Source organism: Magallana gigas, chromosome 10, assembly GCF_963853765.1.
Source record: "Magallana gigas chromosome 10, xbMagGiga1.1, whole genome shotgun sequence".
Lineage (NCBI taxonomy): Eukaryota > Metazoa > Mollusca > Bivalvia > Ostreida > Ostreidae > Magallana > Magallana gigas.
Window position 1 is genome coordinate 17,475,104 of NC_088862.1, and position 27,569 is coordinate 17,502,672.

The 27,569-nt window shown below is 33.6% G+C and overlaps 2 protein-coding genes and 1 long non-coding RNA gene across 10 annotated transcripts; 2 read left to right on the forward strand and 1 right to left on the reverse strand.

Moving 5' to 3' along the window:
• Positions 1-174: 174 nt before the first annotated feature.
• On the reverse strand, positions 175-18,893 carry LOC105344685 (cell adhesion molecule 2). 7 transcript variants are annotated; one of them, XM_066073262.1, is made up of 11 exons: positions 18,781-18,893; positions 8,936-9,111; positions 8,358-8,672; positions 7,745-8,086; positions 5,394-5,696; positions 2,772-2,909; positions 2,078-2,605; positions 1,595-1,864; positions 1,351-1,420; positions 882-1,212; positions 175-722 (listed from the first exon to the last, which is right to left on the reverse strand). In XM_066073262.1, the coding sequence occupies exons 2-6, from the start codon at positions 9,033-9,035 to the stop codon at positions 2,845-2,847; spliced, it is 1,125 nt and encodes a 374-aa protein (XP_065929334.1). In that variant the 5' UTR covers positions 9,036-9,111; positions 18,781-18,893; the 3' UTR covers positions 175-722; positions 882-1,212; positions 1,351-1,420; positions 1,595-1,864; positions 2,078-2,605; positions 2,772-2,844. The 7 variants fall into 7 exon arrangements, with proteins under 7 accessions (XP_065929334.1, XP_065929333.1, XP_034308948.2 ...); XM_066073261.1 differs by having other exon boundaries at positions 2,768-2,909; XM_034453057.2 differs by lacking the exons at positions 175-722; positions 882-1,212; positions 1,351-1,420; positions 1,595-1,864; positions 2,078-2,605 and adding an exon at positions 3,446-3,573 and having other exon boundaries at positions 2,769-2,909.
• Positions 18,894-20,685: 1,792 nt separating this feature from the next.
• LOC117683560 (E3 ubiquitin-protein ligase TRIM71-like) lies at positions 20,686-23,795 on the forward strand. 2 transcript variants are annotated; one of them, XM_034453045.2, is made up of 2 exons: positions 20,686-20,801; positions 21,554-23,795. In XM_034453045.2, the coding sequence occupies exon 2, from the start codon at positions 21,597-21,599 to the stop codon at positions 23,283-23,285; it is 1,689 nt and encodes a 562-aa protein (XP_034308936.2). In that variant the 5' UTR covers positions 20,686-20,801; positions 21,554-21,596; the 3' UTR covers positions 23,286-23,795. The 2 variants fall into 2 exon arrangements, with proteins under 2 accessions (XP_034308936.2, XP_034308938.2); XM_034453047.2 differs by lacking the exon at positions 20,686-20,801 and adding an exon at positions 20,831-21,025.
• Positions 23,796-24,090: 295 nt separating this feature from the next.
• LOC117683563 (uncharacterized) lies at positions 24,091-26,849 on the forward strand. Its single transcript, XR_010710153.1, has 2 exons — positions 24,091-24,216; positions 25,003-26,849. It is a non-coding gene; the product is annotated as an uncharacterized lncRNA (long non-coding RNA).
• The last annotated feature ends 720 nt before the right edge of the window (positions 26,850-27,569 follow it).

A 27,569-nucleotide genomic window follows, 5' to 3' on the forward strand; every position in this document is an offset into this window, starting at 1 on the left:
AATTACTCTTAGCCAATTTTTGGAACTCTATTTAGAGTTTGAATATTTATTTATTATTCTTAGTCATTCTTAGCCTATTTTCGGATTTTTTATAAATAAAAAATTATAGTAGGTTAAATTATTATGATGTAGACAACTCTCTAAACCCAGGTAAATAATCAAATGAGAATTAAGTCAATCAAAAACCTTTTTATTTAAATACATGTCATGTCATAAGCGAAGTAATGAGCACTAAACAGGCACTAAACAACTACAACAAGCACTAAACAACTACAACAAGCACTAAACAACTACGACAGTAAAGAATAAACAACTAAACATAAAACATAATAACAGTTTCATAAATAATATAATATATACAGTCCAGTCCTTCTCATCAGTCCAGTCCAGAACTATAACACTAATACTAACGCTATCACTATCACTTTCTCACGCGATTCACTGTCACTCGTCCGGTCTGGGAACAGCTGGCGCGACCACCTGTCCTACTCGTCGCAGAAAAAGGGATGTAGTGATGGTCCTCTCTTCGTACTCGGCCCAGAGCTCATGGAGGGTCCCGTGGATTCGTCGGGAGGTCACTCTCTGGTAACGTGTGAGTTGTTGCTCATCCACAAGCCGCATGATGATGCTCAACTGGCTGGCTTCCTTCAGCAGCAGGGGAACAAGGACGTAAAATTGGAGCTTGGCCTTCCCTGCCTTTCCAATCATCCGCCGGTGCCAGCCTTAAAAAAAACCAAAATATTAAAATAATGAAAAAAAAGTACAGAGTATATATAAGTTAATATACGAATTAAGATTAGAAAATCAAATTATTTAAAACTGGTTTAACATTCCTTCCATATATTACATAAAAACTGTTCACACTTTATTTATATATGTACCTTCAACGTCGTTGTTCGTTCTCACCGCCAGTCGGAACACGGACCACTGGCGGATCCCCCACACGTCACTGTTGATCCACGTATCCTCAACGTACTGGAACAGCTGTCGCAAAAGTTGTGTTGTGGCGAGCTGCCTCAAGTTGTCAAATGTTCCCCGGAAGAAATGACAGGGCAAACAATTTCCGGATCAGCCGATGAACCCCCTGTCGTTCCTCGTATGTTGTCTTGAGGCAAAGATTTGCCACCTTCCTCATCACTGCCTGTCCCCAGTGGAAAGAGCAACCTTGCACCCGAGCATCCGGAAACACCTCCTCTACTGCAGACCATGTGGCTGAAAAATATTTTCACAATATTAGTTTTAAAAAATATTAACTTTCATATGAATTTTATAAATTTATATATATATAATATATATTATAATATTTATTTATCAATATACTATTTGAATATAACAATAATAAACATGTACCTCGTTCGAAGTCCATGACGAAGCCCTCAACCGCCAGGTCAGGCAAAAGACTGCGTATCTTCTGAAACACCTATAACAGATATATATTGGTTAAGATCAAATTCAATTTTAAAAGTTTTCTTTTACTACTATATTTTATATATATATTTTTTAAAATTAATAATATATTGTTATATAGTTTGCCAACTATTAATAATAGTTAGTAATTTACATTGACATTATGCTTCTTTATTAATATACTTACTGCTACGTAATCCCTCTTTCGGCGTCTCGACATCAGGACGAGGAGAAGAGGGACTTGCTTCATACAGTCGTCCTTCTGTATGAAACCATGGATGGAGAACAGTTGTTCGAACAGTCGACGAATGATCTTGAATGTCCCATCCAGGTACCAATTCTTCGCCGTCTTCAGTAGCTCCTTCTGAAGGGGGGCTGCAAGGAGGATGTGGCGCTCGTTCTCTACCCGCACGTCACCCTGTATGAATTCTTCACATCCAAGGAACCGTTGGTCAATCTGGAAATACAACATTAAATAAGTTGTTTGTAAACTTGTAAGATATACTAGTATATCTATAAATGATATCCAATATGTTGTCAAATTCTCTATTTTATAAAACTGATGCATTTTATACCAATATACTATCAAATTCCATAATAATATTAATATAATGCTGATGCATTTAAGTCAACTCTCTTATTGTTTTCTACTCATTTTTACTCATTATACCTCAAAGGTTAATTGCATAAGTCCTTGGGCTCTGCAGGCCTCAGTTTTTGTCGGATGCAATTCGCAGCTCTCTGAAGATACTGTTGATTGGGCAGGTTAAAGTCATTTTCGTTGGTAATCGAGAAGGCGTCCTCTACTATGTCCCCAGATGCTCTGTATGGTTGTTAAATGGCTTCCACTCGGACGTGCAATTTAGAATAAATAAATAAATAAATAAATAAATAAATTCATTAATTAATTATTTAATTAATTTATAAATATAAAATAAAGTAAATAATATATAAATTAAAAAATCAACATAACTAAATAAAGTTTTTGGTTTAGTAATCAATCAATACAATTATATTCAAGGTAGTAGCAAACTAACCTTTGCAGCTATAACTGTCCGCTTGAGTAGACCTGCCTCTGGTGGGTGGATGTGATCAACAGACCCGCACACGAACTCGTTCCCCCGCTGAGAAACAACAGCTCGACACCAGAGGTCTTTCCTTCGCACGCTGCACCTCCATATCGTTGTACGAGGACCAGCTGTCTAATATATATATATATATATATATATATATATATATATATATATATATATATATATATATATATATATATATATATATATATATATATATATCATTAATAAATAACTTATACAAGAAATACCGCAGAATACATGATTCCTATATAATTTGATTACACCTGCCTTCAGAGTATAAGAATATCCTTCGCTGCTGACGAGTTTTTTTCCTCCTCTCTTTAATTCGTGCCACTCTCAACTATCTCTTAGCGGACTTCGTTGTCCTCCATAATCGTGTCGGTAGGAACAGGATCTTCCATGTCACTGTGAAAAGAAAATTAAACAAATTACTAATCAATAGATAAATTTGAAGTAAGTAGGAATTGAATAAATACAAATAAATAATATATATATCTTAATTTCTAGCTATCAAAGTAAACGTCATTGAAAAATCTTAGTGAAAGGGGTCCTGCTTCTTTATATTCTATAATGCTACACCAGAAATTAACTAATATAAGAATGATACAGACTATACGTTCTTTGTACAAGATTGTATCCTTAATAGTTAAAGCAATATGAGCTGCAATTTTCCTGCTGAACTATTTTTTTTTACGAAAATGTTATAGAAAAATATTATTTTCTTCTAAAATGACAAGAAATATCATGGTTTCCGTTAAGAAGCCTAAATTGAAGCAAAATTGAACTATCATCGTCCTGTACAAGTTTACTTACATACAGACTAAGCATACTAGCAGGTTTTTGCAGCAAAATAAAATACTAGAAAATACAGCTCATGTTGCTTTAATTAATTTTTAACATATTAACTACATAAAGGTGACATGCAACTTGTAAAAAATTACCTGACATCGTGATGACTTGGAGATCAGGAAATATAATTTGGGAAAGGTAACCCGCCTTTTATGACACTGACGCCAATTATCGTCTCATCGTGTAGTTCTCTTCATTTTCTATGTTGACTCTGATTTGCCTTATTATAATCTCATCTTTAAATTTGTACCCTTTGGTAAATGGTCGATTAATTATCTTAATTGACGGAAACTTTAATGTCGAAGATAGGGGACACACACCATTTCCAAAAACAACGACACAGAAAATACTGTAACAAACACATTTATTAAAACAACAGTAATTAATAAGTCAGGCCGAAACGACTAGGTATCTAAGGCCGAATCTCGCTAGGGCCGAACATATTTAGGGCCGAGCGTAGAAATGGCCGAAATGACTTGCTACCGCCTAGCGCATGCGTACCAATAATAGCCTGGATTAATCGGAACATCTTGGCAAGTACCGTGCCTGCATTAAATTCTATTTAATTGACCGAGACTTGCTGAATGCAATCAAAAAAGGCGACGGCGAAAGTGCGAAGATGCGAAGGCCAGAGTGCGAAGTTGGGAATGAGCTAGCTGCAGAACTGTAGCTCTCCGGGAAAAAATATTGACAGACCGGAGAGCTACAGGGCCACCCATTGAAAAAATTGTATATTTATTGCGCAGAAAAACGTGCGCTAGTTTGGACTGATTTACCTTATTTATACGCAAATTTTGTGAAAACAATCATTACCATTAAATTCTTCATGCAATTTACTACTGATATCGTCTCTTTATTTGCCTCAGACTTTCTCCGAAACACGCTACTGACCTCGGAAAATCAAGTATGTTGAATTTACATCGAGATCGAGAGTCGCCATTTTAACATGTAAACAAAGTGCACCACATGAATTTACGGGACTGGTGATAGTGTTTCAAAGACTATCCGATGCAAGTGAAGAGACGATATCAGTAGTAAATTGCATGAAGAATTTAATGGTACTAATTGTTTCCACAGAATTTGCGTATAAATAAGGTAAATTAGTCGAAAACTAGCGCACGTTTTTCTGCACAATAAATATACAAATTTTTCAATGGGTGGCCCTGTAGCTCTCCGGTCTGTCAATATTTTTTTTCCCCGGAGAGCTACAGTTCTGCAGCTACAGTCCCGTAAATTCATGTGGTGCACTTTGTTTACATGTAAAAATGGTGACTCTCAATCTCGATGTAAAGTCAACATACTTGATTTTCCGAGGTCGGTATCGTGTTTCGGAGAAAGTCTGGGGCAAATAAAGAGGCGATATTAGTAGTAAATTGCATGAAGAATTTAATGGTACTAATTGTTTTCACAGAATTTGCGTATAAATAAGCTTTTTGAATGGTAACAAGGGAGATTTATGATGTGAATTAAGGTCATTACACTGATGTAAGCTCATTTTCCTCTTTGAATATTTTTTGTTATTCAGTCAAATGATTGGCAATAAGTTTTATACATTAACTATAAGTCCCTACCACTTTAACATTTAATGTTTTTAAATCATTAATTTTTGAAACTTTAAATGGAGCTCTGCACTTCAGTGGTACACTAGTGTAATGACCGTCTCAATACATCAAGCATGAGAAACAACGACTTTCTACACATGCACTTGATGAACATCAGAATTCAACCATAGATAGCTCTTGTATACCATGTCTTTTCATCGAGCACATCAAATGCCACCCTTTGTACTCAAACCATAGCTCCTCTCAAATCCATAGCTTTTTAAAGAGCCTGTGATTTGTGACAAAGAGTTGCTCATCGATCTTTTCCTAACCCACAGCATGGGATATATGAATGTGAACAGTGATACGTGTGACTCACAAATTAGCATTTCATATACTACAAATTGGCATTTCATATACACAATATTTCATTAAAAAATCAATTTATATATTTTTCTATAACGCATAATAGACAGACGAGAAATGAACAAGAACATACTTCCTGATACGGAGAGGGTGGTGGCGCCACTGTTGCCCGTTCCTGCGCTGTTGGTGGCGGAGCACTGGTAGCTGGTCTGATCACTCAGAGCCACATTGCTAATGGTTAGATTAGCATTGCTGGTGGAGCCGCCAAAGAATCGATTATTGTCAATGGTGATCCGGGTGTAGACCCCATTGACCTGTTTCCTCCAGAATAAATCTGTAATGGCTGGGGTTGCACTTATAACACGGCAAGATAAGGTCACAGAGGAGCCAACCTGGGCGGTATAGCTTATGAAGCCAATCTGGAGGATAGGAATTTCTGCAAGTACAGATCATTGGAATGATTTTTTTTTCATTTACTGCAATTGTTTCAATGTTCTGTATAACATATCCTGTGCTGAAACACTGATTTTTCAGCCTAAATTGTATGGCCAATCAAAGACTACTACTTAATTGATTCTAAAAATTCCTCAATCTTGCTTTGTATTATCATTCAAAGATTTTGAGCTCAAGGGTTTTGATTTAAATATGCATGGACTACTGGAATTCATGAATCTTGCGAACAATCAAATCTCCTGCACTGTATAATAAACCCTAGCTATACAATACTGGCTATAAATATATAATGGTTACAATATAGTAAGTCTCTTCAGCTTTAGCCAGGTGAGCTTAATATCCAATGTCAATGAATATATGTAATAATGTTTCAGATCAGAAGCAAAATTAAAGAAACATGCGAACATAATAGAGAGGTATGGAGTAGTCTTGTGTAACAGATTTTGTCCAATACAAACCTTTAATACATGCATCATTCTGTGAATAGCTGACAAAGTGCATACATGTAGCAACATGAAAGAACAAGTATACTCGATCATACATTGATTTTGTAGTGAATGTGATGCAAAACTTTTGATGCAATTGTCTTGAATATTGTCAATTCAAAATCTGAGGTCACACCATTCAAAATTTACCATGAAACACAAGGACAGGGGCAATAATGACTGGGTAAAACAATTATACTCTGTCCCGAGTTTTTGCTTCCACCACTTTTTGCTTGATATTTCTATAATAGTAAATACCTTTGTGCTCAAACTACGTTCATCCACTAATATAAAAAATGTCCAGATTATCTGTTTTGAAACGCCCCCTCTACCGCTTCAGGTTTCAATACACATCCCGAAATTGAAAGTCTACGGAGATTTTGCATTGCAACAGCCATTTATAAGCCCGGATGATAACGTTAAAAAATTGCGCGATGTATTCCGAGTGTATTCCGAATGGAGAAATAATGTAAACATCCCCATTATAAATCTCTGTAAGGAATCTGTTTTCGTTCCTGTGAATTTTTCTGAGTGGAAAGGGATAATTGTTCTATGAGGATATCTTGGATATATTCCCTTTTAACGATTTCAACTATTTCTTTCACAGGTATGTGTAATTTTATTAAAAATCATCAAAAAGCGATGGAAGCAATAACTTGGGACAGACTATAACTCTATACACATCACGCAACACAGAATCGGAAAAACAGAGAGTGGGAAAAGAATTGGATTTAAAATTGATTCACATGTTCAAAATCATGTAAACCTATAAAAACACTTAAACAGTACATGTACCGGTATATTGTTCTATGAATGGGTAAAAATTAAATTCATATTCTATACAACTACCAATAAAGTTACTATTCTACAAGATTTACTAAACTAGTAGAGAGAAATATCTTGTTTAGAGTTGTTTCTTTCTCTAATCTATAGATGGTCTGGCTTTAATTCAAATTGCAATTGATCTGTATAAAATGCAGTGTATATATGAACTCATTGAGACTATAAAGTTTCAGAATTTGGACAGTGATTTTCAGGTGTTGTATGTGATACTGCCAATGGCAGATTGGAGTTCCAGGTACTTCAAAAAGCATTATGGGTAATCCGATCAATTAACCAATGAGGAACAGTGTGAAACATCATTTTGTTTACCCATACTGCTTTGCTAATACCTTGTGAATAAGGACAGTCAGGAAGAAATATTGGGGGGGTGGTAAGAGTCTAAGACAGAACACTGGAACAGCACTTTTACAAAAGTTGGTGACTCACTAAAACATATAGTTCAACCATTGGTTGAAAAAGGTTACCTTGTGTTTGCACCTCAGCAATAAAGTGATTGTATATACACAAGGCCCTTAAATATTTTAAAGAAAAAACAATGCCCTTTACATTCCTTAAACAACATTCATGACAAGGTTTATACAACATAGTACAAAAATGACACATTTCATATATGAGTTCTTTCAAGTAATATGTACCAGTACCTTGATCTTGCATTATGAAACATGAAACCTTCTAACTAAAGCATTTACATGTTACTACTTACGCTGTACAACTATAGGTACAGAGGTAGACTTTTGGATTGCTCCTGCTCTGGCTGTGGTTTGGTCAGTCTGACAGTATAGATTCTTGCCATTGTCGTCAACTATAGGTACCCAGCTCAGCGTGCTACTTTTGCTGAGGGTACTGTCTGCATTGGTTGTAGTATTTTCTGTGATTCCTTGATGAAACTCAATAGATCTTAACAGGGATGTTCCTAACTTCCACCTGAGGTTTGGGGCAGGTCGGCCATTCTGGGCAGTACAAATATACTTGTATGTACTTCCTGAACTGAGTGCTGTTGTAATGGTAGGATCTGGACCGGAGATAAAGGGCTGTTCTGAAGGAACTGGAAGGAAAGGAAACCTCTGTTGTAAATTTTCTATGTACTTTTATTAAAATTTAAATGCAGAATTTTAAAAATACTTTAAAGACTTCATTAGTTGTAAAACTTATGATTTATAATTTATTGTTTTTCTCTAAGATACTTATTTTACTTGAACTATGAGGAAGATATGCATACGAAGATTTTTAATTGATTTTTATCTTTCCAATCATATATAAAGTTATTTACCAATACATATTTGCAAATCCCTCCACAAAAACATGTAAACTCTTACCATAAATGCTAATGGTCCAGGCACGCTCTACAGGGCTGGCCATCAGAGAGTTTTGTATCTTACAAATGTAGGACACAAGGTTATCAGATCTTGACACGTCGAAAGTGTAATTGTTGTAAGTGACTTTGGAGGATCCGACTGTATAAATTCCATCACCGTTTCCACTTGAACTGCTTCCAGGATCCACCAACTGCTGGTTCTTGTACCACTGAACCGATGGAAGAGGGTTTCCACCGATAGCAGAACAGCTCAATGTAATAGTTTCTCCCTCATTTTTCTCATAATCACCTGCTAGGCTTGGGTAACCAGGAAGAGCTTGAACATAAAGACATGATCATAGAAATATGTTTTATCTCTTACAGGTTTTTATTCATGTTTTAGTCTACAAACTTTAAAACTGAAACACATACAATAGGAAATGCAGTTATTGGAGCTCACATAGAAAATGAAAACAGTACTATTCACAATTATAAAATGTAATACTAAAAATAGCCACAAAACTCATTGGACACAAGATATTTTTTCTCATAAGAGGATTTGATGTGAATATTATTTATTTGCAGCAAAAAAATACTGACATGTCTGGGAATAAATTCCACTAAATAACGAAATAGTTAATAGCACTGGGAATAGGAAGGAACCTTGCAGGATAGAAAAAGTCCTGAAATCACACGCCATTGTGGTATGTGGAGTCTAACGAAAATGTCTCACAATCTAGGTCTGTTCATGCTTACTCCTGGATTTTGCCTTCAACCTGCAAATAAAAACATAAATTTTCAATTAATTATGAACTCTCAGAAAAGAATTGTTATAGTTGCTTTCAAGAAAATTTTTCTAACAAAGATTGAAGACATGCATACAGAGTTTTAAAAGATCTTGTATTCAAGAGTGCTGAATTTATATAAGTCACGAGACTTCACCGAGATTTGTTCAGTTCCTGTGAAATTTCGAGCGGAAGTATAAGTGTTCGGATAATATTCTCAAAATACGTAAGTTATAACTGGTCGATTTTCATATCATATTCTACTTTGATTTATGTTAAAATATCAACATCTTTTAAGATGTATGTCTTATTTCACAATCCAGCGGATTTTTGAATTAAACGATGATATTCAGAACAGAGTTATCGTTCGTGTTCAACCACGTGTAGAGTGGTTGATAATATAAACATTAGGTTGCTTATTAAAATCATAGCCATGTTTGATGCTTGTGGTGTGCAATACCAATTTTTAAAAAAATTAATGGGTGAATGTTTTGCATAAAAACTTAGTGTATCGAGCCATTTTAAAGGAACATTCTGCATAAAATAGTACAGTCTGTTTCACTATTGATGTTATTACTATATAGGTCAGGCGCGGATCGAAAATTAATTCTTAGAGGGGATCTCTACTTCGCATGTTAAATGTCGCAACAGCAGAAAAAAACTATTTTTTGTATTCTAGAACACATTTTACCACCAATTATTGAAGATAAAGTTTAAAATCAATAAACCTCTAGAATTTATATTTGACTACAAGTACCTAGATTCTCTACAATAGACTATAAACACGAGGCACGATTTTTACTGCGAAACAGAAAGGGTGAAATAAAAACACGTGGTCTAAAATTTAAATGACAATAACATTCGCAGGGGTGAACAGTTCCTTACGTTTTACAGATTCATTAGGTCTAAAATTGGAATTTACACTTCAACATTCAAAATGTAAACAAAAGCTTCGTTTACATAGCAAAGAATTGCAAGCTCTGTAACTTGCTTATAACTCAACGAATGGCTACCAAATTTTGGTTGCCTATTGAAAAAGCATTGTGAACATTAAAATCGGGAAAAAAAATTTTGACTTAAATCGTGACAATGCCCATTTTTAAGATGACAACCATACCCCGATGCAATACGTTAATGTCTTGTTATAACGGAAGGATTTTTATTTTCTAAGATATACCCCTTCTTTTACTTTAACTTTATTTGAATATTAATTATAATTACTGTTACTTTCTGTAACTGCAGCAGTAAAAATTACAATAGTGTAAAGTCTATTTCACAAATAATAAAAAAATATACTAAAAAACTTTAATTTATAAGGGGGTCATTATTCTACAGGGGTCACTTTTCTTCATGTGGAGTGTGCTCATTTTTATGAAAATGACACTTATTCTTGAGGCAAAGGGGTCATTTTTCTACATAGAATAATGACCGGGGGTCATTTTTCTGCGTAGAATAACGACCGGGGGGTCATTATTCTACGTCGAAAAATGACCCCCGGTCATTATTGTACGGGGGTCATTATTCTTCATCACACCGGCTCGCAAACTGTTGTCCGCGGCCCTCAGCCTTGGGCAACAGTTTGCGAGCCGGTCCAACAGGTTAACTGTTGCCCTCGGTAAAACTGTTAACTAATTGGACGGCTACAGGTAAGTTAAAAACAAGAATAAAGACATCACGATCAATGGTTTAAGATCCACTTGTTCCTCTTGGCAGATTTAGCCAATGTTTACAGAAATAGCATAGCGCCGTCTAACGATAGGATAGGGTAAAACTGGAACAGCTCAAATACGTATTTTTCATCTAGGGGGTATTGGAAGAAATGGGCGTAAAAAGGGAGAAAAAAAAGAATAATTTTATAACCCATATATTTGTTATTATATATCTTTGTAATTAATAAATCACGTAAAAAAATTAACAATGAATGTATTTCAATTTTGTATGAAAACACAACGAACTTATTACCTCAATCGACTTTCTTTGCAGCCAATCAGATTGCGCGAGTTTTGATTTTGTCGGCTTAATATGCCAAGGGGTGTAGAAAAGCAGAGTGGACCATTGGCTAGCGAGCACAAACTTCAGTAACTTGCACAGACTGACCTCAGATTTCCAAATAGATTGTAGTTACCATGACAATTAAATGAAAGAAGCTAGAATCGCAGAAAAAATACATAATCCGCTAAATGGATTACGTTGTTAATTGTTGCTTTTTTTTTTTAAATCTAATGCAAGCTATTTTCATGTCCACAGCAAGCAGAAAAAAACATGTTATTGTTTGAATGACTCAACAGAGTCAAAATGATTAAGTATATCACACATTCACTTTCCTTAAATGACATTAATATATCCAAGAATGTCCAAGAATGATCATCACGATTGGATAGGCTTTAAAATCATTGATGTTATGAAATAAGATATTTAAATGATACTTTATATCGGGAAATCTTGTCCGGTTTTTTTATTTTCGCCTGATGTACCCTCAGTACAAAATAAATACTGCAAATCAATACTACTATATCAAAATAATAGACTCGAATTGTTGGTCTTTAATACCGAGAAATCGGAAGAATACTGTCTTTTGTTTTATATATTTTAAACATCATTGGTACTTGAAGATTACCAATTTGTTTTTATTTTTTCTCAGTTAAGCTTCGCTAATTATTAATCAACGAAAATTCCTCTAAAAATCCCGGAAATCACCTGGATTTTTTTAATTTTACAATCTTGCGCTTGCGCAATACATTCACGCTAACGGGATCTTTTGTTTATGTTTCCACAATATCACATCTGCATGAATAAACTCAGAAATGATCATACAAATAGGGGTAAATTTTCATTGGACTTTTGCTATTATAATATTATATTCTGTTCATATATATTAATGATTTCTTATGAGAGAAAGTATAAAATAACAATTATACATTTCAACTGGATACTTGTTTTTGTCTTCGTGTTGACAAAAAATATTTGATTACATGCAAAAAAAAGTTACATTATATTTGTTAGGAGAGTAAAGATAGAATATGTTATGTCGTAAAAATGAATAATGTCCTACGGACCCCAGTTTTACAAAGAAAATACGTGTACGTTTGTGAAAAGGTGTTGAATTCTTCCATTTTATGGATTAAAATTTTAAGTTGAAAGGTATTTGCAGTCTCAAAAAGGTTTGTTGTGATGAATTTGACTGTTATTTTCAAGGCAACTTCATGAACTTTCTCCAAAATCGTTCCGGGGCGATTCGGCAATTTTCTACTACATTACGGGTATAAGGGAGGCATTCTAACTGTGGTGAGGACCTTTCCCGACACACAGATTATTCAAACTAAGGAAGGTGTAGTGAAATTAATAGCATTGTTGCAGGCTTAAATTATAGTTTTATTATGTAAATGTCAATAATAAGGTGTGTCTATGTACCTATTTCGTAAATGTCCGATATGCAATGTCAACCCATGCACGCACGGGTCAAAGTCTAGTTATGACTTAGAGAAATTGAGTTTTCCTGCTTTTGAATAGATATTTTTGTACACCTCAAGCGTAAAATTCTGTCTCACTTAATATTTATTATTCACATTTACAATACCAAATAAGATATAATACCTATATAATTATATTATCAGAGAATCTTTGCAATAACTCTCAAATTGACATATACCTGCACATAGTGAATGATATATATATATATATACATTAAGCACAGAAAAATTCACCTTATTGGAGCTCCGCCTCCGCCTCGGCAAGGGCTTGAACTCACTACCTAGAACCCATTATCCTAGCATTGAGCGGCAACCGCGCTAAACACTCGGTATTCTATAGCTAGGCAAGACGAAATCTCTTGCTTTCGATGAGGAACGGAACCTAGCGCGCTGGCCGCTCACTGCTAGGAAAATGGGTTCCAGAGGTCGTGAGTTCTCCTAATTAAAAATCACAAAATAAAATTATAAAACATAAAACTATATAAAAATCATCCCTTTGCGATTGATATTAGGGCTAGTACACACGATAAGGCTTACCTTACATGATTCAAAACATCATTTCCATAATCCCCACGTGTTTTTGTGTTTTTCTAAACATTACAAAACTGGAAGACGAAATCATAACTGTAGCAGTATCTATTTCATTGGCTAATTAAAAAGAGGAAAAGAGTACACAGACGGGTATTAGCAAGTCTTTGAGTTCAAAGAAGAGCTATACACGGTGAACACAATGCACTGTTGCATGACTTGTGCCTAGAACACCCTAGCACCATTAAATGATTGTTCTAATGGATCAGCAGTGCTTTGCAGAGTTACTAAGTCTTTTAACTGCTCACATAGCTTGTGGTCACTCAAATCTACCCACATGTAAGTTTTGATATAGATTGATTGACATTAGGGTAAATGATTTTAATCGGATATGATACAAAGGTCAGCACCGGTCAGCTAAGTCTTGTATAAAGAAATAGAGTAGTGCTCTATTCGTAGGTTTGACTTGTAATGCTAGCAAAAACGTGTATTTAAGGTGTACACACGGCAAGGCAAGAACTTAAGTTTTAAGACTTATAAGGCAAGCCTTATCGTGTGTACCGGGCCTTATTCTTTAGTAACAATCTCAAATGTAATACACTTAAAATGGACAGGATACTCTTTATGAAAAAGGCCAAAGCCGTAGGAATGTTGGTGTCTGGATTGTTCTTACAACAGGTTGTTCACACTTTTAATGTACTGTTCATTTCATCCTTGGCAGTGTTTTAAATATTTAGCAATCTCATTCTCTATAGAAAAAAGTTTATTTAAGGTAATGTTCCTCTGGTACAATTGGTAAGTTTTTTTCTAGCGGCAACCCAGAACGATCCGAAAAATCTAAGAGGTATTAAACAAACCAAACATGATGTTAAGTTACGGACCAGTTCATATAGCTATCTTAAGAGGGCTGGGGGTGGCTGCCATTTTAGACAATATTGGTCTCCTTTAAAAGAAGAGCTCCATATAAAGATAATGGGAAATGATAAAATTTTATATTAAAATATATGAAATTTTTCTTTATCAAGTAGCAGTAGTTGATAGCTTCAGATATCGCCTATAAAATTTTCAAATAAATCTGATGGTTTTATATTATATTATATTTTGACCCTCCAGCCTCCTTAAGACTAATTGATGTCTCAGATTTGTCTTAGGACACATCTTAGTTATAAGAGAGTTCCTCGATGCAATCATAACTTACGACAGCTCTTAAAAATTATCTTAACTTTAAGAAATCCTCAATAAAGTAAACATATAGGCTGTGAACCATCTTTACTTATAAATGAAGACATTGAGAAATAAATTAAAAACCTACTTTCATTTTCGATAAAAATGATTCGGATCCAAGTCAATGGGAATTTGCATCAAAATATAAGGTTGCAATGAAATAATATCGAATGATTACGTAAAGAGTGAAAATATTTACTGTGAACTTATCAAAGGTACATTGTATACATAGAAATTATGATATGAGAAATGTTGAATAAATAAAATGAGTCACTTCGTTTCTTGAATGCGCGATTATAGTTTTGATGGAGAGAAATTTTAAGAATAACGATTTTGCTCAGCAAAATTTTTAATCATAAATAAGGCGTTCTTATTATGAAGAACTATACTGGTTTCCACAAAAACGTTTTTTTATGTCAAAATCGCGGACAGTCAGATTTCATGAAATTTTCCTAAAGTTTCTTATTATAAATGGAAATAAAAGGAAAAAAGCATGAGACCAACAATAATTATAATGCTGGTCCAGCAAAGTTTATCAACATAATAAAGCCGTCCTGAGTCTGAATAGATATGATGGCTTTGACGGAAATGACCTTAATGAGGACAAAATAGCGTTTTTCAAATAGGCCGACAGCCAGATTTCCTAACTTTCTTTTTTAGATTTAAAATAGGAAAAAAACATGAAACAAGCAATTGTAGTCCGGTCAAAGAAAGGTTTTATATATAACTATGATGTGCTGAGTCAGGAAATATATGCAAAATGGCATTTTAAAATGGCCAACAGCCAGATTTTATAATTCCCTTTTAAAGCCTTTAAGGGTGGTAAAATGTGCAAGTATCATATTATACAAATGTGCATCTGACAAATTAAATTGGAACACTTTAACGAATAAAAAAACCCAAACAGTTTCACTTTTTACAAAAAGTGTTAATTTTTTCTAACATTTTATCTGTTTTATCTTGTGAAGGTGTATTTGTTATCTAAACATTTTTGTTCATGATTTTAAATATCCTTCTTGTTCTTAAACTTTTTTCAGGTTTTTATAACACTTTATTGACGATTTCTTCTCTTCTATCTGCCATAGAAATAGTTAAGAAGATGTGGAACACCCTTTCAGTTCGTGAAATACCAAAAAATGCTGACAAATTGATACAGATGGAAATTTTTTTCTGCATTACACTGTGGAAAGGGTGATTTAGGCTTAAAAGACATTGGCTTAAGACGCTTAATGTATGATATCAGGTGCAATCGGCTAATTCACTTACTGATACGCATCTTCTAATTTCTACAGCATATCGAGGAAATCGACAAAGTGTACAGACACAACTATGACAATAGAAATAAACTGGCCAGAAAATATTAAATGAATTCTAGAAGTTCTTCAGTTATATGATGTATAACAAGACACATTGCCCACTGACACAGTTCAATTTCCTTTATTCATAAAATCAAAGCGCCCTAAAATATGCCCTAACTTAAGATATGCCTCACGTTTTCTTATGAAACAATCACACTACAAGGTACTATGATTGTGAGACAGGCATATATAAGCATCCTCATATTACCATGACCAGCCGAGATGGGATGAAAAGTTTGAGTGATGGTTGTTTGCTGCCTGATTGAATGACCTAGGATTTAGATCCTGAAGCTTTCTTAAATTTGATAGCTTGCAAATGCCCCACAGATTGTAGAACCTTTCTGTGTAAATGCAAATGTGCCAACTTGCAGTGTACAGATATTTAAAAATTCTAAAACATAAACGCAACATTCCAAAGAGGATTGTAAAAATAAAATATAGACGGTAGCTTAATAAAACAAGCAGACAAAAATTAGAATTTTTTCAATAAATAGCTGCGTGAAGTTTTTTTTTCTATTTGTAAACGTCTTCAAATTTAATTGTTATTTACATATATATTTGGTATCAATAGTATAAAACATGTACTCAAACATTTTTTCTTTTCTTTTAAGAGCCCTTGAGATAGATTAATTAAATTTTGCTATCCACCAATTTGAATTGCCATTTTGACAAAATTATAAAAGTATGATACACATTTTGTTATACTTTTAAGAGCTTTTAAGTGAGGTCCCTTAAGAGATATTAATTAAATTTGGCTATTTCCCTATTTTAATTGCCATTTTGACAAAATTATAAAGTATAATACTCACATTTTTTTCTTTTGAAGAGTCTTTAAGAGAGATTAATGAAATGACTATCCGCCTTTTTTTACCTTTGTACCGCCATTTTTTTTAAAAGATCAACATATTTTCTCGTATTCAGCACACCTTAGATATAAGAAAATACCATGGTGGACCAATTTGTGATAGTTTGTTTCCTCAGTTTATAAGAAGAGATTTATTTAATAATTGGCCGTTTGCCATGTTTACCGCCTTTTTGGCCTTATTTTTTATCATAGCTATGATGTTTTTCTCAGACCCAGCACGCCTAATTATGCGGAAAAAAAACCTTTGCTTGACTGAATTATTACTGTTTCTCTCATGTGTTTTCCCATTCGGGAAACTTTTAGATTATGAAATATTATGAAATATACCTGTCTGCTGTTTTTAATGGGTTTTTTTTTAACTCATTAGCGCCATTTTGGGAAGGCAAGCATATTATTTTCAGACTCAGGACACGTTAGGTATGGTAACATATAACGATGAACCAATTCATTATTGTTTGTCAATAATGAGGAGACTTTCAGAGAAAAAAGTGAGGCAGAGAAAAATGTGAAGTTATGTTGTTTTGTTTGTTATAAAATGATCCATTGTTCGATTTATTTAGTTGATAAGACATGAACATTACTTTTTTGAACAATGATGAGTGCATTTTCCCTTACATAATTCGTATCGAACTCCGAATTCTGTGGAGTATTTTCCAACAGTGTATTGCAATCAATTTTGATTTCCAACAAAATACATCGGAAAAGTGCTTATTCCCATTCTTTTCTACGATAATTTACCTACAAAATCATATATGACGTGCTTACTTCTATCTGCATGAACAGCCGACAAACATACTCGCCGACTGAAAAAGTCGTTTCAGACCACAAACCTTTATATACTGGTCTCAGACGGAGTACAATTAATTAAGTATCGCGAATGGGGTTTGGGGAAAGCTAAAGATATCGCAAGTTACGATGTGTAAAGCTAAACATTTTTTACTTTTCACGATCAATTCATTTAATTTGTTTAGAGAAAGATGTAAATGAAAACAATAAAATGATTTCTTTGATGATTCATGTGGGTTATGAAGGTAGCGATCATTGCAGAAAAAATAAAAAAAAAACCAGCGTTAATTAAAAGGACTCAAATCAAACAGTAAAACCATATCATGATTTCTGGCTTGACTTCGTCAATTGTTTCATCAGCTATTTTATAATATTTTCGTCCTTAACAGTTTGATCCCACCATTTCGTTCTTAACAGTTTGATCCCACCATTTCGTTCTTAACAGTTTGATCCCACCATTTAAAATAAAACAAAAAATATTTTTACTATGAATTCTTTATATTTATAATTTATCATAATTAAATGATCAAATAACTACCAAAACATACACAAAATATATTAAAGCATATCTATTTAGCGTAATAAATAGTTTTATTCTTTATTCAATGGACTTTTTGCAATAAATATAATCACCAGTTAATAATTCAAATCCTCCATCGAACCGTCTTTTATATCAATAAAAAATACGGAGGCAAGCGCTACAAATAGTACTTGGTCATAACTGTACGTGCTTTCAATTAGATCACCTAGCTTTTTGGTTTCCACTCCTAAAGAATATTGTAAGTATAATATTTCCTTTTGTGTTGTAGATCTCTCTCTCTCTCTCTCTCTCTCTCTCTCTCTCTCTCTCTTAAACATTTTTTTTTAAATCTTAAAATCTAACTGTAGAATATGATTGATCCATAATGTACAAATAAATAGATACGGTAGAAATTGAATTCTGCTGTCAGAATGAACGATTCATTATCATTTTCTATTTTACTCAATTAAGAAAAAACTCTAAAGATAATTCAATTCACTGCTGTCTCTCTCAAACAGAACGAAAGATTTCATTCACAAACAGTTTTATGAAGTTTAGGACTTTGCCTCAGATAAACAAATGCTAGAAAATATTTTGACCCTTACAACTATAACAACAGCATTTGAATATAACAAATCAATTCAACAGATTAACAAAGTAGTAAGACAATATAGATAAATTTTAAGGTAACCATTCACAAGTCCAGGAAAAGCATAAAATTTTAATTATGATACCTCAAAGATAAGCATGTTTAACAAAATGTTGAACATAAAACTATTATTACAAAAAGGCCCCCTTATTTGTATTCATTGTGGTCATTAATAAATAATCTTTACTAGAAAACGCACACATAATTAACATTTTCAACATAAGATATTTTTTAAAAAAAATATAAGAACAAACACTCACTTGTTTATCTGTCTCTGTTTAATGAAAGGGAAACGCACAAAAGTGGACCTTAATGGTGATTTCCTATGTGGAGAGACTCATTAGTAATAGATAAAGTATATTTACATCCGCTGTTGTCTGCTTAACCCCGACGTTAGATTTAAGGCATATCTGTTTATAATTAGAAATCTTTTGAAATTCAAATAATTTAATTCTGGTTGTAACGCGCTTTCTGATTGGCTAAAAGATTATTTTGTATCGTATGAAGAATGTTGCCTACGTCATAGTAAGACTAGCGTCAAAAACGTATCAATACGCCTGACGTTACGTTTGAATTTTGTACACTTTTACGTCATTTTAAAGGTCAAATGACCGTTTTTATCAAAAATGAAGGGCAAAAAAATTAAATTATAAGCAATGAATTCAATATTCATTAGTTTTATACGATATAAAATGGTTTGAAACAGTTTACGCTTTTTTATAAACCGCTTCGCGGTTTATAAATCGTAAACCACCCCAAACCACTTTATATCGTATAAAACAAAAAAATATTGAATTCATTCCTTAATTCAAATATTTAATAAGATTAAAAACGTCCAGAACGCTGTGTAAGGTAATTAATTTTAGATGCACTAACACAGTCTCTTTCTAAACCAACATTTGACATACATTATATATACAACTCTTTACATTATGATACATCAATATTTTAGACAATTGAACACATACAAGGAATCTGTAACCGAAATCTTCATTTTATTACTCATCATAGTTGAAAGGAAACTTAAGGTTGGTGAGATTCTTTTTACAATTTTGAAGAAATGACGGGATATGTGTCCGTTTACTCTTCATTTTAAACAATTACTAAAATACTGAGCCTTTTTTTAGAATTACTAACAATTGTCAATGTCAAAGAGAGTCCACTTCCTGAATCACATTATATATATATATATATATATATATATATATATATATATATATATATATATATATATATATCTCAAAATGTATATCTACTCAAAACCCTCTTTATTTTTTTTCCGTAGAAAAGTAAACAAAATAAACAAGGAAATTGAACTTTAAAAGATTGCTAACATTGTACCAGTACAGATTAGATGGAGCATCTCTAAATCTGTATTATCTATGGCAACTTAATTCATAAAGGGTATCGACACAGTTCTTTATGTTGCCAAGTTATCACAATAATTCTTGAAAATCGATGGAACGTAATCTCGAGATGTTTTATGAAGGATTGTGCAAAGATATTCACGGTCTTGCATAAACTGGTCTATTTCTCATACTACTATGGCGCAATTCAATTCAATAAACAAAAAATCAATTTAACAAGCCCAAATATTAAGAGATATTGCTGTTATAACTTTTATTGAATTAGATAAGAATCGGTCGTCAAGATCGTTTATAAGATATTTTGTACATAATCGAAATTTTAAGAAAGAGTGAAGAAAAAATTTTTTTTTTACAAAATTATATTGTAAGCTTGTTGAAACCAACACAGACTTTAGAGAAAGTTTTACTCAACGTCTTGATTTCAAACTTTAAAGGATACAGTCAGCTACAGAGGAAAATATTGCATTCTACGAAATAAATTAAAGTTTTGTTATTATAACGTGGCCCCACAAACAAAGCAAATTTCTGCAATCGACTGAAGTGGTAGTTCATGTCTTTAATTGTTGTCGAATCAGAACAGAGCTTTCAATTTCAAGTTTGTTATTGCAAAACAAGTTTGTTATTGCAAAACAATGTTACGATGATCAGCTAGAAAAAAAAATAACCAAAAAAAATATATTGCATGGCTTTAGAATAACCGCCTCATATAATTGTGTACTGATTTTAGTGTTCGTTGATCAGACAAAAAACTCATTCAGCATATCCGACAAGTACTTGAGTAACCGGAGACTGGATGACAAATCTCCTCATTCAAAATAAAAATAAGTTATTATGAACCCATTATGAATATTTAACTAGGAAGTGTTGCAAGCTGTACAAGAATAGGAAGAGAAAACAATACCAGCAGCCTGAAGGTTTGTGTTTGGAAATCTAATATAATGTTTGGAATATTTGTGTTCAAATATACATTGTATGTGTTAAAATAAGGAGCTGGATCTGAGCTTTTGGATTACGAAAGAAAAAATTTATTATTTTAAAAGTTTTGACATGCACGATCAGCATATCAAGAGAGTACACTCCAATCATGAAATTGTTAATGCATGATGGAGAACGGTTGTCGATCTAGGATAAACGTAAGGTAATAGTGAATTTGCAAACTAAACGTTTACATAGTTTTTAATTGGAAAATCTACTCTCTCTATTTTCACATTGTGCTGTTGACTTGACGGGATATGACGAAATATTTAGTTTAAAAATATATAAAACTATTGGAACTACAATACTGTGATACTGTGCCTTTTTGTGTCAAAGCTCTATGTAATACAAACGACAAACAGACGTCATATGTTTAATTTTTCTATCAGAATTGCCATCAAGTACAAAAAATGCATAGGTTTTACATCGTATACAAATCTATAAACATTTAATTATTCTTCATAAAGCAGACAAACATTCTTTTACCAAAAATTGTCTCTTTCTTGACAATATGACTACCACTCGTTCAAAATACTTCAAAAGCTTACAAATTTATTTGCAAAAAACCGTATGAATGCCTGTTAAAAAAACGAGATACAGAAAGTTCTTAGCATAGAAGCTTGCTAAGAAAGCTCTTTTGTTTACTTTTATTAGCTATCTTGGATTTGATATTCTTTCAAAAACTTTTCAGATGAGGCCCTTGCTTTTATATACACGATAAGATTTGTCATACAATGGATCCTCAACACAGCGCCCAGGATGTGTTGCGGTGTGACCAATGTGATGCACTTGTCCCCAAACTATACTGTGACATCTGTCATCATAACCTTTGCAAGAACTGTGTGGGAGAACACCTGTTGGACGAATCAAAAAAACACAACGTAGTGCCATTCAAAAACCGTAGATCTACAGTTTTATATCCTATTTGTCAAAAACATACAACAAGGCAATGCGAGCTATTTTGTGAACAATGTGCCAGCCCTATTTGCTCAAGTTGTGTGTCCTCAAGAGACCATAATGGACACAAATTTCTTGATATTTTTGAAAGTCTTGAAAGGCAAAGAGAAGATTTACAAAAAGACTTGCATGAATTGGAAACATATATTTATCCAAGATATCAACAGATGGCATCCAACATCATCGCCCGGAAAGCTGATCTGAGTCAAAATTCTCAAAAATTGACAAAAGACTTAAACAAACAAAGAGAAATATGGCAACAAGAAATAGACACTATAATCAGCAACCTTAAATCTAATGCTGATGAAATGGAAACCAAACAACTTGGTCTTTTGAACAACCAAGAAGATAAAATTTCACGCACTATTTCCGAAATCACACAGAATATTGTTGATCTTAAGAAGTTACTTGATTCCAGTGACATGTGCCTTCTTGTCCAAGAATATAAATCCAGGAACGCTGAATTTAGAAAATTTCCCCCTCAATGCAAGGTTTCGTTGCCAATTTTTTCTCCACTTCCAATCGATACAGAACAGGTTCAAAAGCAATTTGGTACCCTGTCATCATTTTCCTTAAAAACAGAAGAACATGTTTACGTCAATGAAGATGCAAATTCTGACGTCATTCCATCAGGCAGCCCTCTGCTAGATGTTCCCCAGATCAGAACGACCATAAACACAGCTATAGGCCATAGTTTTATAAACAGTGTGGCCTGTCTTAGTGAAGAGGAAATATGGACTTGTGGTGTTGACAGCACTATGAAACTACATAATCTCCAGGGACAACTACTGAAGTCCATCGAAACCAAGTCAAGAAACGTGCCTTCTGACATAGCAGTGACAAGAGATGGCTCTCTAGTTTATACTGATCCTAATGACAGAACTGTTAACATGGTGAAGAATACAAAACCTCAGGAAGTGATCAGACTACAGGGATGGAGGCCTCGAAGTGTCTGTGTCGCCATGTCTGGTGACCTCCTGGTGATCATGCTCAGCGACGACAACAGAAGAACTAAAGTTGTACGTTATTCTGGCTCCATAAAGAAACAAACCATTCAATTCAATGACAAAGGTCAACCTCTTTATTCATCTGGTCACACCAAAAAATGTATCACCGAGAACAAGAATCTAGATATTTGTGTGTCCGACTACATGGCCGGTTCAGTTATAGTTGTCGATCAGACCGGAAATCTCAGATTTACATACAACGGTCCACCGACAAAGAGACAATTTGACCCGATTGGCGTTGCTACAGACGACCAGAGCCGTATCCTGACAGCGGACGGCAACGATTACCGAATCCATATCATTGATCTAAACGGAAAGTTTCTTCGGTTCATTGACAATTGTCATTTGCAAAATCCATGTGACTTATGCGTGGATACCAAGAACAACCTCTTTGTAGCTGAGAAAAGAACTGGGAAAGTGAAGAAAATTCAGTATTGTGGTTCCACCATCATTCGTTGAACGCCAATTTTTGTAGACAGTTGGTGATGGAAGAAATCGGATAAAAACCAAGTTTTGATCAGTTCTGAATATCTTATGTAGGACATGATTGTATCTGTAAATTACTATATAACATGACAATAAACAAACTATGTGTATTCAAAACTATGTTTGTTAATTGTTACATGTTCAAGATTTAAAAGCAACTTGTAACTGCTATTCGCTTTATTATTATAATGTCAGCAAAGTACAAATGTTTAAAGATTATATGTACAATGTACAGCTGCCAACTTTTATATTGTCCTCATTTGATATTGAATCAATTAAAATTTAAAAGTGGTTGTATTTTTACCCAGTTTGTAAATCAAGAATAAGACTACATGTAAAAGTTAGGAATCATCTGTATCGATACATGTACTTATTTATATGGAATATTCAACAATTTGAAAAAAATGTACGACTTGACATATTGCTTCTTGCAAGAAAAGAAGAAATGACAAAAAAACCACGAATGTTTGACTTACAAATCCTCTATTTTTATTTCTGTAAAATATTGTTTGACTGTTCTTGTATCAATACAAATATACAATACATTGAACAAAATATATTTACTTCACTTGGAAAGGTTTCAACTTATTTCTCTTATGCAATATTAAAGTGAAAAATGAATGCGTAACATGAACCTCCAACATACATTAAAAAAATCGATACCCGTTACTTGATATGAAAAAGTGGAACGAATCAGTGTTAACTTATTTCAAAACGTCTTTTTTAAAATGAAAGAATTGTAAGAATACAAATGCATGCCCCAATTCTGTTGAGAGGTGCTCTACTGCCATCGTTGTAAAGAATGTAGGAACGCATGCATGCATTTTAAATCAACCACGTGATCTAAATAAAAAAAGGTCACTAGATCACTTACCTGATATCGCCATGTTGGATTGAAACAGAGGTTTGTAGTATGTGTGTCATTTATGTGCATATTTATGTACAGCTACTACAAAAGTTTAAAGGTTCTTGATTTTACTCTTAACGCTGAAATATAGAGACAATCAAGAAACGAATTTCTTTAAGAAGTTGTGACAACTTTCGATATGTTTGGGTTTTTTTTTATTATTTGAATACAGATTTGTTTTTGTAGTCTAGATGATGTTAAAAATTCATAAACGAGGCAAAATAATGATATGTCAAACTTAATGATTATCATGGCATGAGTACGTTGTCTTTGCAAAGTATATATATTGAAGACTAGTTTGAATAGGACGGGTTGTCGCATGGGCTACTCGCGGACATATATAATCGATTTATTCTTAGCTGTCTGATTGACTGGTGTTCAACAATCTAGAAAAAATAAAACGTTATTTTAACCTACATGTGACCTAGGAGGTCAATATAACATTTCATTTTCTTTACAGAGGAACTATGAAATATTGCATTTTTCATTTTTGTTCAGTTATGGCTTAAAACTAATTTTTATGTATCAAATCGTCGCTGAATCATATCATAAAACAATTATTGCTGTTTTTTTTCGATACGATAATTCATCTACCCTTGAAGTACCATATTTACCGTGCCTTCTAGTCAAAAACAGCAATAATTTTTGGTTTTTACCCTATTTGTTAACCTAATGTTTCTTTATTCTTTAAATAAAAGACTATACAGACTATAGTCTTTATGTTATGAAAGACCTTGAATGGTAATATATCTTAGTTTTGTAAATGTTTATTGTATCATTCAGACTATGGACCCAAGTAGAAGTAACCAGGATGTCTTACTATGTCATCTTTGTGAGGTGCCTGTTCCTTCATATCATTGTGAATTTTGCCACTCCAACCTCTGTAAAACCTGTGCTGGAAAACATCTCTTGCATGAAACTAAAGAACATAGAGTGTTGCTAATCAAACAGCAAAAATCGACTACTGTTCACCCAACATGTTCAAAACATGCCACAAACAAATATGAATTCTTTTGTAAAGAGTGTAAAATTTCTATTTGTACAAGATGTGTGACTACTGGTGACCATCAAGAACACAAATTAATCGACTTTTTTGAAAACATTCGAAGAAAAAAGGGAGTAATTCGAAAGTTTTAAAGGAATTGGAGAAATGCATATACCCCAGGTATCAGGAAATTGCATCGAGTATCTCATCTCGGAAATCTGATTTGAGGAAAAACTCCAAGAGATTAAAAATAGCTATTTTGGAAAGAGGAAAGGATTGGCATAAAGAAATAGACGAAATCATAGGAAAACTTGAATCTGATATCGATGAAATGGAAGCCCAACAGTTAGATGGCCATAACGAACAGGAAGATAAAGTCACACGCACCAGTTCTGAAATTTCACAAAGCATTGCTGATCTGACGAAATTAGTGGATTCTGATGACATTAACTCTGTCTCTTCATATACATCTAGAAATGAAGAATTTAGACAAATGTCTCTTCTACTCAAGATTTACTTTCTCACCTCCAAAGATCGACAGAGAACAACTCTTTAAAGAATTTGGATATATATCAGCTCTTTCCATCGCAGCAGAAGAATCTATCTGCCCTAAGAGTTCCACAGGAGGTGAGTCGTCTTCCGCCGTTAGACCACTGCTAGATGTACCGCAGATCATCGCAACTATTGTCACTGGATGTACTTGTCTTTTTGATATCACTGGATTAAGTGACGAAAAAATATGGGCAATGGGAAGGTGGTCGAGCGATGGACATTTCTCCATAAAACTGTATAATTTCGAAGGGGAATTGTTGTTTTCATTTGGAATAAACTTTTTGTCATATATAGCGTTGACAAAGAGTAAAGATCTTGTTTTTATAGATACAACAAATAAGAGATCGCTTAATTTGTGTCACATAAAAAACAAACAAGTTGAAGAGGTGATAAGATTTGAGACATGGTTACCTGTCACGCAGTCTGCAGTACCTTATCTGGTGACCTATACATTATAATGATGAGTAGCTATGATCTAAAACAATCAAAAGTTGTGCGTTACGCAGACTTCAAAGAGAAACAAAGCATTCAGTTTAATGACAAAGGGCAACCTCTCTACTCTTATGAGCCTAATAAATTCCTATGCGAGAACAGCAACCAGGATATCTGCGTATCTGATAGCGAGGCTGGTGCAGTAGTGGTGGTAAATCGAAATGGAAGACTGCGATTTACATACAACGGTCCATTTTCTACAGCTGAGAGATCATTTTGCCCGTATGGCATCACAACAGACAGTCACTGTCGGATCCTGACGGCAGACAGTGATGACAACTGTATTCACATCCTGGATCAAGACGGACATTTTCTTCGATATATAAACAACATTGATATAGACTATCCATGGGGTTTATGGGTAGACAAAAAAGACAACCTCTTCGTAGGTGAATTTTCTTCAGGAAAAGTAAAGAAAATAAAATTTATCATGTAAATAAGTTATCTTCTTAGTTAGAGAAGAAATATATTTGACTGTAGCAGTGCATGTATATGACATAAACGAACGTTTCAGTATTCAAAAACAATGTTTAACTTAATTGTTTATAACTGCAATTTTTATTTACATGTATTAAAATTCGTGTAATAAATTGGCAAACTGTATGCATGCCTTTATTGAAATTAAATACACGAGGTAGCCATTTTTATATTAAATGTAGACATAAAAATTGAATTCAAATGTTTGTAATTTTATAGTGTTGGGTTTTGAAATTTTAAAAACAAAACTGGATAGTGTCAAAATCAATGAACATGAATAATAATGTATTTTAAATCAGCATTAATTGTTGTTGTGACCTAAATAACGAGCCCATAATATTTATGACCTTCATAAATTTCCGCGCGGGAGGTTTAACGTTCTATTCGCCGTAACAAATTGTACACAGCCAATTGTGCTTTACGGTAAAAGGACAATCACACAAAATAATTATATGACTTTTCAAGTCAAATGAACTCTAATCTTTCAACTAGATAATCCAAGATTACATGCAGTGCTCACCGAGAATAGGCATTACCTATATACTGAAGATTCTTTGACTTTGAAATTAAGCTCAAAGTCATTGCACACCCTTTATCCAATATGCATTTTAATGGACAGGTGTAGTAAGAGGCATATAGGACCAAGGGTTGAATATATATTTGTACTAGTAGTTTCCAAACAAGTATTTCACACAAAAGGTCTGCTATGACCTTTACATTGAGTGGAAACTTGATTCAAGGTCAATGAACTTAAATGTTCATTTGTACATAATAACAATATTTAACCCAGCTTATACTTTTTGCATGAAGATCGAATTTCACTTTGAGGCAAGAAATAAATTAA